This window comes from Egretta garzetta, unplaced genomic scaffold (assembly GCF_000687185.1).
Source record: "Egretta garzetta isolate BGI_Z169 unplaced genomic scaffold, ASM68718v1 scaffold335, whole genome shotgun sequence".
NCBI lineage: Eukaryota > Metazoa > Chordata > Aves > Pelecaniformes > Ardeidae > Egretta > Egretta garzetta.
Genome location: NW_009259795.1, coordinates 182,890 through 194,912, shown reverse-complemented (window position 1 = coordinate 194,912; position 12,023 = coordinate 182,890). Strand labels below are relative to the sequence as shown.

Below are 12,023 nucleotides of genomic sequence, written 5' to 3'. Positions count from 1 at the left end.
TCTTCCAGAAAGTATCTTCATATAGTCTCTTCTAGACTGAAAACACGATAATGTCCATAACGAATAGCTCAAGGAATCATGCTGGTGCTGCTAGTAAGCCAGGGTAATTTTTATCACTTCAAATCTAATCCAGCTTTGAAATGAGAAGTTCTGAAATGAGTGTTTTCAGCATTGCAGCCCTGGTACATTGCTATGGCTGTTTACAAAGCAACTGTAATCTTGTCCTAAATTTTATGTGGGATATCAACTTCTCCATTTTACTCTATCAACATGCAGATTTATAATTCTACTTACTTATTTTCAAATGTGCCAAATGCTTGTATGTATACATTAAAGCTAATTTGCAGTAGCTCTGTGTATTATATTCTGAAAGTTGTTTCTGTGCTTGGCTCCAACAGTTTTCTGCCTTGTAATAATTTCAACTGCTACATCAAAAGCACTGCTTGAGTGAGGGAAATGTGTTCCTGCTGGTCCTTATGCCAGACAGCTTCCAAAATAAGAACCTTTACTGTATAAAAGAATAAACAAATACTGTCTTAGCTGTAGTTTGGATAATTACTGACTGAAAGATAAAGATTAGAAAGGAATTTTAAAATATGCCACTTCTGCCCCAGTGGGAATGCTGCTTCGCTTTTGATATAATGAAGGAGGGACATACAAAATTCCTCTTGGTCACTGGGCTAGGATGAATGGTTCTATGGCATACAAGAAACTGGCAACAGTTTTCAGCTAATTGTTAAATATCACTCAGGTGATGTACGTTCAGACCACATCATCTTCCTTCAGTAGTCTGATCATATGATAAAAATGCCCATTTAAATATATATACACAACATAGTATAAATAAAATAAATAAATAAATCCAAGGCAGTTTGGTGCTTTTCCACAGCTGGGATTCATTTCCTTATGTGAAATATTTTTACATATTCTTTGAATATGCTGAGAGAGGGTGAGAAATCCCAGAGATGAATTCTGTAAAAATGGGGGATTGGGATCTAGAACCATATGTGTTTTAACACATAAGATAGAGGTTCAAGAGCAGTGTCCTTGCTAAAGCAAAACAAAATGCAAGAATTACTAAGCTGCAGAGGAGACGGGGGTCACAGAATGTAGATAGGATCCTTGGGGGGCAGTGGAATACCTAGGCTTTGAACTTTTTCTGAATAATTGATTATATTTAGCATAGAGTTCAGTCTCACGCTTCCTACTTCGTATGCTGAGTACACATTACCACATTATGCCCTTCAGGAAAATACAGAGAAATGTCTGATTTGATGATTCTTGTCTAGGTAAGCGGGTGCCTAAAATTCATTTCAACTAAAACCATAGCATTTATAGGCATTCAAACAGTCAAGATCCACGGGAAATGTACTTGCAAGAATATACATAGACAATTCAATGGGTCTGAAATACTAAGTTTGAATCTGGCTTTGGATCTCTGTATGTTGGGGGCATGCAGTTTGGTTCTGTGGTTCAAGCAGGATCAGATTTTCTTTAAAAACAAAGCAGTTTAGAAGGCAGAGGAAACAGTTTGTACCCTTCATAGATCAGTCCTTCCCTGCCTTTTGAAACAGGGTATCACAATCGGTACCTCCTTCTCTTTCTCTGCTACTCTTCCCCGTTAACACACCTTGCTGGCCCCCACCCTCTTTGGTCCTCTGCCACTGCCTTCGTACCCACTGCCCCGTGCCACTTGGCTCCCAATGCACACCCGTTCTGATACTGACACACTTGAGTCATTACTGTCACAGCTCTAATGAAATAAAGCAGCTGATAACCTTAGCTGTGATTGGGTTTTGCTGCTCAAAGAAGTTGTTATTAACAGCTGGAATGTTGGGGTTTTTTTTTCTAGGTGTTTTTTCTTTTGTTGTTGCAATTTGATGTTTCACATTTTTAAATCATGAGAAATATACTTTCTGAATTCCTTGTTTGGTGTTCATGTATGACTTGCTATTGTAAAAATTCTCTGACAGGAACTGCTTTGAGGTTCGCATTCATCATAGGATTGTTGCAGTTATTCTTAAACCAAATATCATAAAAGTTTTTATATCTATTTATTTAACCTTTTTGTCTGAAAGCCTGTTAACAACATAGAAATTGCTTTGCATCTTAGGAGAAAGACACAAGAGTATGTGAACACCCTCTATCAGATATAGTGATTGCTGGTGAAGCGGCTCACCCGTTACCCCACACTTTTCATCGCCTCCTGCAGACAATCTCTGATCTTATGATGTCTCTTCCCAGTGGCAGTGCATTACAGCAAATGGCCTTAAGGTAAGCCCAAATTAAGAAAATTCTTGTAAGTCTGGAAATGTTGTAACATTATAGATTAAAATATTTTGCAATGTAGAAGGGAAGTTTGAAACAACTTTATGCGCCTGTGTGAAAAGGAGCACGTGTATCCTTATGCATAGGAAAGGTAAGTGTAAAAGATCTATGTGTGTGTTTATACATTTAAATACTAATATAAAAAACTTTGTAGAGAAAAATGTATTTGCTGTTAAATTCTGTACTGTATCCACTATGAAAAAAATACATATTATTGAATAATATGGTAGCATCTGTGTGTACATGCATGGTAGTGTAATAGCTTTTGCTAAAAAATCTGTCATCTGAGTAGTATTCTTAAACTGTTTGAATTTTTTCCTGTGTGTCTGTCTCAAATACAAATGTCAATACAAATTGAATAATGATCCTATTCACTGTTAAAATTCTAAGAAAAGTTTACTCCTGCCTTCTTCGAAAAGATGAGTAGAACACTTAAGATCCTGCAAAAATGTGACGTTAAATGTTTATAGAAGCAAAAATTTTATTAGTAGCTCTGCTGATGGGTTATGTGTTTTAAACAATATTCAAAATTTCAAAATCCTCTAAATGTGTTTTCAGGTGCTGGAGTCTCAAATTCAAACAATCTGATCACCAGTTCCTGCACCAGAGCAATGTTTTTCATCATATCAACAATATTTTGTCTAAATCTGATGATGGAGATAGCGAAGAGAGTTTTAGTATCAGTATTCAGTCTGGTTTTGAAGTTATGAATCAGGCAAGTATTACACCTCTCTCAAAAGCAGAGGTCCGTTGTGAGCAGCCTGTACTTCCTATAAGTATATCTCTTTTTCTTCTGTTATTTTGAAGAGCACAAACTAGTACTCCTAATGAGTATCTTTAAAGAGTTTTCTTCAATTTATTAATAAATTTGGGCATTTACTAATATATTCTGCTGTTAGCTGTTAATATTTCCTTTGGTTTAAAGGGCTGAATCATTTGAATCAATAAATCACAAATTTCTTCTTTAATTCAGAGAGCATATTCCTCAGAACAGATATGTCTATGATTTTAAAAATTTTAAATAATGCCTGTGTTTGGGCTTGGTTTCAGATATTTTAAATGGTCTCATTTGTTTTCACAGGAACTGTGTATAGTGGTTTGTCTAAAAGACCTAACCAGCATTGTTGACATTAAAACATCAAGCAGACCTGCCATGATTGGTAGCTTAACAGATGGATCTACAGAAACATTCTGGGAGTCGGGAGATGAAGATAAAAACAAAACTAAAAACATCACAATTAATTGTGTAAAAGGAATCAATGCACGTTATGTGTGTGTTCATGTAGACAATTCCAGAGATCTTGGGGTAAGAGGAGAATGAAGTGAAATGTCTCTCATTGAAGGCTCATAGTCAAAGTTCTATATATATTCATCAGTCAAGAACCACTGTTTCTTTGCCCAGTTCAGTTTGTAAATCTAATTCAGAAGCTCACATTTCAAGGTGAAGTTTCTAATTCCTGTGGTTCTGAAAGCAGTACCTAATGATCAGACCAAGTCAACTGAATTTGCAGTTTGCGTGAACCTGAGACTGGGAAGCTTAATTCTAGTGGCATGCTCAAATAAAGAGTTTTTATAAAATCCAAACTGTTTTCTAGACTTCTGACTACCACAAAGTACAACTGTGTCCCACCTCAAAATTTCTACCTTTTCACCTCAGTTTGTCTTAGCAGAGTAACAATACTTTGTAAAACACTGAATTGTTAAATATAAGAAAATTCTAATGTGGTTAGTTTAAGTAATTTGATCTATCATAATAATGCTGATAGGCCATAATGGATTATCTCAGAACTGTATCACCTTGTCAGAAAAAGACAACCGTTTCACTTACTACATTCACTTTTATTGATCTGTACAGTAATGTTGCAAATATATCTTTGTTTCAACTACAGATTTTCATAACAAGGAGAAAATTTATATATTTTTGAGAGCGGTGCTTTGGAATTCTTGTCCTTGGTTTTGATCACTTTTCAAATTTATTTTCATAATGAAACAACTTGTCTCTCTCATGTATGTAGTCTTTTAATATGGAAGAAACAGCCAGAATGGTCCTCAGTTGAAGTATTTTATTCTTATTTTGCTTCTCTGTTGCAGAACAAAGTAACTTCAATGACCTTCCTGACTGGCAAGGCAGTAGAAGATCTCTGCAGAATAAAGCAGGTAAACATTTTAACAGATGACATTGAAAAATTGCTGCCATTTTTTGGCTGCATATAGCAGAGGTCCAACAAATTCTGATTTCTTTTAGGGGTATTGATATCAAAATATACCTGAAATAATTGCACTGAAGTAGTATTATATATTGTTATATATTCTGAAGCCTGGCTTCTTAGTGTTGTGCTGTCATTGCCTTTGATCTGCTTCACGGAATCATTTGTCATTAGAGAAATGCAGCTTAAGAGTGAGGAGAAGTAGAACACTCTGAGAAGGAGAAAAGTTTGCCCTCAACTCAAGTTTTTCTAGTAACATGGTACAATACATGTTTATAGCACACATTTTACCCTGCCATTTTAGTTCTCAACTTCAGGTAGTTGAAGACTTCTTTCCAGAGACTCAACTTCAGAATGGTATTCGATCTTTGCACTTCTATTGCTAAGCCAAATGAGAGATGCATGGTTTTTACACACAGAACAATGTTTTGTATTTTGACACTGATGTGACCCATCAATGACATTTAAGGTTTTAAGCAGGCATTTACCATTTTGGGCTCAAAAATTTATTATTTGGATTATTATTGACAGTCAGTGGTAAAATTCTTCAAGAAGCAGCATTGCCTTACTACAGAGGAATGGTTTGCTTTACTCTACTTCTTATCCTCAGAGAGCATTTAAGGCAAAGATACATCCCCAAAAGATGTTACAAATCTGAAGAAACTAAACTTTGGTACAGTGGGCTCGTACTAAGCAGTGAAGTGTGAGTGTGTGTATATATGTAGACAGATAGAAAGTTTGTGTGCGTATTGTCTGTGAGTCCATATATGAGTGCATATATGTAGCGTAGTGTATTTTAAAATATACTTAATTTGTTATAGTTCATCTGTCTTTTTTACAGTTATTAAGTCCTGCATCTCTTGGTAAGGATATCGGACATTGACTTCCACAAAGTTAGGATTTCTTTTGCAGGAGTTTGTGAATAGGGATGGAATAACGTAGCTACTGATAATAGTGTGTTATATTTTCAGATAAATTATGGTGACTTCTTTTTTAATTAAACTTAACGAGCAAATATTAGTTCTAAGTGGTTTTTTGAATATATGACTATTGCTTAGAGGATAAAAGAGAGAGATAGCCAACTATTTTTAATAGGCTTTAAAGACAATAAATGGGTATATGTAATTTTATTTAAGTTAAGAATTTTTTTTTTATCTGAAATCATGAAGTTGAATATTTTTATAATTAAGCACACTAGTCTTACCATTCAGAATGAGAATTTCCTAGCAAATACTGTATTAGTTCCAGTCAAATATGTTGTGTTTGCTTTAGAGGTAGGTGAATTTTTGTTTGATGAAATGTCAGTTCCCATCTTTATATTGCTGTTCAATAGGTAGACTTGGATTCAAGACATATTGGCTGGGTAACAAGTGAACTTCCTGGGGGTGATAATCACATCATCAAAATTGAATTGAAGGGTCCAGAGAACACACTAAGAGTTCGACAAGTGAAAATTCTTGGATGGAAAGACGGAGAAAGTATTAAAATCGCAGGCCAGATTTCTGCAAGTGTAGCTCAACAAAGAAACTGTGAATCTGAGACGCTGCGAGTATTCCGACTTATTACATCCCAGGTGGGATTTTAATGATGTGTTATGTGGTGAAAGTTACTATAAATCTTAGACATTCAGTGCTTTATGTTTTAATGTAAAATACCACATCTGCACAAGATTATCTTTGAGATAAGCTAATTGTCACTGTCTTTCTTCCAGGTATTTGGAAAACTCATCTCTGGAGATGCTGAGCCAACCCCGGAACAAGAAGAAAAAGCACTGTTGTCTTCCCCAGAAGGAGAAGAAAAAGTACACAATGTATTTATTTGTATTCTATCAATAATATTTTGCTGAAAAAATGATCCAGGCTGATTTTCAGTATTTGTCCTATGTCTTATGCTACATAATTTTCAGATCAAAACAGAAATATAATGTCACAATTGCTTATTTTTTTAAATTATCATTGATTTTTTTTATTAGTAAATTATAATTGGAGCATATGCATTTAATGGAAACATCATAGCAATGGTGGCGCAAATTATGCCTACAATTACAGAAGTACTTAGCACCTGCAGTAATGGTTAACCTGAAAGTCCTTCTTGCCTATTATCTTGTGCCTTCAGAGGGGCTCTGTTGATGTTTAGAGAAAAAGTATTAAGACACTGCACTAGGATCCTTTAACCTAGTATACTCTCCCGTCTTCCAGCAAGGATTAGTTTAAGCTGTGTTCCTGAAAAGTTTACTTTATCTGAAATGTCATATTTAATAGCCAAAATTGGACTGTCCTCAATGAAAGTAATTTCATTTTTCAGATGAGATATGGCTTTTGCTCTACCCAGTACCTTTTTCCATAAGTTCCATGACTGAATTACTCATTTTGTAAAAGTGTATTTTTCACACACCTGCTGGGTGGTAACATAATTTTGTGTTCCCTGTTTCTTTTATTGTGAAATATATAAGCTGAAACATATATTCCATGCATTGCTTTACAAAGATTTAATCAGTGATTGTATTAAGCTACATGAAGAGGCTGAATATCAGATAATTATACTTCACTTGTTTTGCTTATTGATTATTTTATTCTATTTTGTGCTTAAATTTCCTCTTATAAAAAGACAGAAAGTAGCTACATCAAGAGGTATTTACTAATTGCAGTTAAATTAATCTTGCTTATATATCTTATTTCTCTGTAACAAAAAGCTACAAGCTTTTAGAACAAAGTCTGTTGATATTCCATGTTAATTGCTACAGGAAATGTTCTTGAAACTCATGATCTAATATTACATGTGCTTTTTATGAAGGCAACATCAGATGCGGACCTGAAGGAGCACATGGTAGGGATCATATTCAGCCGAAGCAAACTGACAAATTTGCAGAAGCAGGTTTGTTCATTCCGAAATACTTTGAAGATTAAATCTTTGTGTGTTGTAATAAGTAGGCCCGTTTCTAGTGACTGTAGTACCTTTTATGTGATACTTTCAGTTTTTCTGTTGTTCTTTGTAATCAAATTTTGGTTTACACTTTAAATAGTTTGTGTGTGCATTTTATATGAAAAATCTGCTGAAATTGACACTGAAAAAGTCCATGTTATTGGATAATAAAACTCCTATACTATTAGATTCAATTTAAAAAGAAAAGTTTTAAGAGTTGAGTTGTAAATGGCACTTACTCATGTTTGCTTATAATAGCATACTAGTAGACCCTCTCAAATTTCTAGGAGAGGTTCGGTGACAGTTTAGATTCTTAGTTTGGCACTCTCCATTTTCTGTTTTCTCTCCATTTCTCTCATCAAAAAGTGTTTAGGTTTGATAAAATTTAATCCTAAAGAAGTAATCAATGTGTAGATTCTTATTCTTTCCTGCAGTCAATGAAAGTTTGGGTTCGTGGTTTTCTTACTTATCTTTGTTTTTCTTAACATAACACAGTTGTCAGAGTATGTTTTTTCTTTTTCTTTTGAATACTTAATTTTTTAAATATACCAACTAAAGCATCTTTTACATTTGTTATTACATCTATCACGAGACAAACTGCTATAAAGATTTTCACAGTAATACAAGAGGTATTGGATTCATTTTGAAGTTTGTTAGACTACTAAGTCATGCAGAATCTACATTTTTGTCACCCATCCATCTTAGCAAACTTTAAAATCTCCATTATATGCTTTTTAACATGCTATTGGTAAAGTGAAAACATGGTTTCTAAAATGTGTTAAGCTTTCTGAATAGTAAACTAAACAAGACACTAAGTCTTTTAAAAAAGTCCTTTGGGGGTGTTTGTGTGTGGTTTGTTTGTTTGGATTTTTTTAACTTGAATTCTATGCAAAAAGCAAATTAAAAGGTAGGAACTACAATAAAAAAATATATTTTTTTTTAATTAAATTTTCCAGAATGAAGATGAGCAAATTCAATATTAAATCTAATCTTACTTCTAAAGAATTTTATCTAATCTTTACTCTAAATGTAAATCTAAATTTTATTCTTCATTTGAATTTATGTTGAAAAGTACCTAAGCACAGGCCAAATTTCACAGGCTTTCCATTTTAGTCATAGTTAGGAAGGTACATAAAACACAATCTCTTGCACTTTCTAAAAATGTTTCAGAGCTACTGTGTGTTTGGATTCTGTTCGGATAGGTATGTGCTCACATAGTCCAGGCCATACGAATGGAAGCCACCCGTGTGCGTGAAGAATGGGAGCATGCCATCTCCAGCAAAGAGAACGCCAACTCGCAGCCTAACGATGAAGATGCTTCTTCTGACGCTTATTGCTTTGAGCTCCTGTCAATGGTTCTGGCACTGAGCGGTTCCAATGTAGGCCGGCAGTATCTGGCTCAGCAGCTGACTCTGCTCCAGGATCTCTTCTCATTACTACACACCGCTTCTCCCAGGGTGCAGAGACAGGTGAGTGCTAACTGCTCCTTGTGTGTCTTGGTACTCCTAGAAAAAAAAGTCTTTAGAATTCTATAATTTTGTGTGTGATAGTATAATATGTATTTGAACTTATTTTTTTGTGAAATGTAATTTTGTGTTGTCGCTTAAAAAATGTTTTCCTAATCGTACTCAGATCATCCCTATATTCCACATAAGGAATAACTATAAACAACGCAACTCATTTTGTTATTGCAATCATGAGGAGAGGGCAAATAGAAATTTAGGAACATTTAAAAACAAATTACAGAATCTCTTTTTGGACTTTTAAGTGTCAGTTGGGTGTTTTTCCCAGATTTTGAATGGGGTTAAAATTATAAAGTTCGATGTATTTGATATATAAATACATGTATACCCCAGCATCACCACAATTTGTCCAAAACTATTTGCAGGAAGTACAAACAGTGTTGAAGGTAATGAAGGCTACAGTTATGAAATTAAAATAAACTCGCTTCTGAGTTTTCAGAGCGTTGTCTCCGAAAGGTAGAACTGAGGTGTAGGAACCCAAAATTGCTTAACTAACACTTACGTCATCATGAACCTAAATCAGCAAACAATTCTTAAATGCCTTTGAGTAATATCAGCGTTCACCTTTCTTGGCCTTACTCTGTAGGATTTTGGATAGGGTGGGATAAATTGCTTTCTCAAGCCATGCATCAAAGGGACATACTGTTTGTTTGGCAGGGGTTGTTGCTGAAATGGAGCAGGATGCACAAGAGCAATTAAGTCGTTTTGTGTGTCCTAATAGAGGTTTTTTATGTAAGCACACAGCCTTTGTGTGCTTTGGAGTGATGTTGCAAAGGATTCTTCGGTGAATCTGAACTTCACAGTATTCAGTGAATCTTACTTCACAGTAGCCCAGTTTGTCATGTTTTCAACAGAGTCATCCGTGTCCTGTTACGTATGTAAGGTATTTCCTTTCTGTCACAATGACTAAGAATTCTCTTTTTTTAAGATGAAAGTTTGGATTCTGAAGTTGGGACTGCCTTGTGACTAGCAATACTTAAATTTAGAGCAGTATTATATATTACATTCCAAAAAAGAGACTTCTTAAAATTCATATATTCCATTTGTCTACTTTTTATAAATAAAGGGTAGCATCATCCGGAATTATTACATATAATTGCAAGAACCAGAGGTGCTCCTTTTAAATATCAGAGTTTTTAATTTCCTGTTTCTTAAATTTATGAAGTTTAAAATCTGGTTTGTTTATTTATTTGTTGCAAATAAGAATTCTGTATAAAAAGCAGTTTAAGTTTTCAGGTGTGAAAGGCATCTACTGAGGTGACTGCTTATTTGTAGTAGGATCTCATGCCACTTCCTTGTGGGGAAAGGGTCTGAGAGAGCTCCCATTTGTATGTGCTGCGTATGCTCCAAATGTTGGTAAATACTTGCATTATTTGAGGAGGCCATCGTTAATCTTTGCCCTTTTAATTATCGTGTTTGATCTTGAGGCACAGTGACAGCTAGAATTATGGGATAGCTAATGACCATCTTGCTAAAACATCAAAACACATGAAGCAGAGTCTTCACTGGTTGAGGCAAGACCTTGAAAGAGTAGAGCATGGTTGAAATGTCTGTCAAACAGACATGACCTAAAAAGCCAGTGTTGTTTGGGTATTTCATATCATGCATATATAATGCCCATACAGCCCATATAGGTAAGATCAGAGGTTTTTAATTAGCAGTGTCTGTTACTGATCTGGCATGAGTCCTTAGCATCTTTGTCTTACCCTCAGGCTATGAGTGTAGTAGTGTAGAAGTAGACAATTCCTTTCTACTCTTGGTGTCCTCAGGTAAAGCTTTAGTATCTGTTCCTGTCTGAACTTGAATGTTGTCTGTCTCTGAGTATATGTGTATTTATATGCACATAATATAACGTACAGACATATAAAACATTTGCTTTAGTACAGTTAATGCACTAACTACTTGTTGCTAGCTGGTATGCCTTCTCTAGGTGGACTTTTAGTTCCTGTTTCAGAAGTTTTTATGTCTTTTTCCAATTTTCTGAACCATTACAATGTTACAGCTCAACTTGGCTGGAGGCAGGTATTGCCACACTTAGTAACCCTGATATATTCTGCAGATATGCAAAATACTGGTTTTTTTTCTTAAAATGTAAACAGTTTTTCAGGACAACATTAAAGGCTTGAGAAATTAGATATGAAGTGTTAACTCCTTAAGCTTTCATACATACTGATTTGCACCAAACTTTGTATGATACGTGCACAGATTTCCTTTTCAAAAAATTCCAGTTAGAATATCACAAGAAAACTAAAGGAGGAGGAAAAGAGTATCATGATTTTCAGTACCTCGAGACAAGTACTTTGTTTCCAGAAATTTAATTGTTTTACCACAGAGTTTCTGACATCTGAAGATTATATCTAAAGACCATATGCAAAATGGGTAACGTGTCTGTAACGTGCAAGCAAATCAGAGTTGTACAAACATCTCTATCACTGTTAAAACAAGTCCAGTACCAAGCATATTTTTATTATCATATGAAGACTAAGTATTGTTTGAGTGAGATTGGTTCTGGACTCTTCAGCCTTGTCTGAGTATATTAATAAACACTTCAAAGCAAGATAGAAACCTTAGGGAATTTCTTACAGGTGTGATTTAAGTACAGAAAGTAGATTCAGTCCTTTTTACTGAAACAACTTGAGGAAGAAAAATTACTTTATTTGATTTTGCTTGAAAGCTCCAGCTGTCTTGGTAAGAATTGTGGTGTTCTGATTTTTTTTCCAGGTAACATCATTACTAAGGCGTGTTTTGCCTGAAGTAACCCCTAGTCGCCTGGCTAGTATTATAGGAGTGAAGTCTCTTCCACCAGCAGATATAAGTGATATCATTCACTCAACAGAAAAAGGAGATTGGAATAAACTAGGTATCCTAGACATGTTTTTGGGATGCATTGCCAAAGCTCTCACTGTACAGCTAAAAGCCAAAGGAACTACGATAACAGGGACAGCCGGCACTACTGCAGGCAAAGGAGTTACTACAGTCACACTTCCAATGATCTTCAATTCCAGGTTTGTTTAAAAATATGTACATATTCTCAAGCTAAAGA

The 12,023-nt window shown here is 34.9% G+C and overlaps 1 protein-coding gene across 1 annotated transcript in view; it reads left to right on the top strand.

Annotated features, from left to right (window-relative positions):
- The window catches only part of MYCBP2 (MYC binding protein 2), a 174,864-nt gene that overhangs the window by 144,888 nt on the left and 17,953 nt on the right, over window positions 1–12,023 (top strand). The window contains exons 65-73 of the mRNA XM_035895202.1: window positions 2,114–2,274; window positions 2,887–3,043; window positions 3,410–3,634; window positions 4,420–4,485; window positions 5,869–6,108; window positions 6,247–6,345; window positions 7,329–7,409; window positions 8,660–8,926; window positions 11,702–11,985. Of these exons, the coding sequence (XP_035751095.1) occupies window positions 2,114–2,274; window positions 2,887–3,043; window positions 3,410–3,634; window positions 4,420–4,485; window positions 5,869–6,108; window positions 6,247–6,345; window positions 7,329–7,409; window positions 8,660–8,926; window positions 11,702–11,985 (1,580 nt within the window). The remainder of the gene's footprint in view (window positions 1–2,113; window positions 2,275–2,886; window positions 3,044–3,409; window positions 3,635–4,419; window positions 4,486–5,868; window positions 6,109–6,246; window positions 6,346–7,328; window positions 7,410–8,659; window positions 8,927–11,701; window positions 11,986–12,023) is intronic.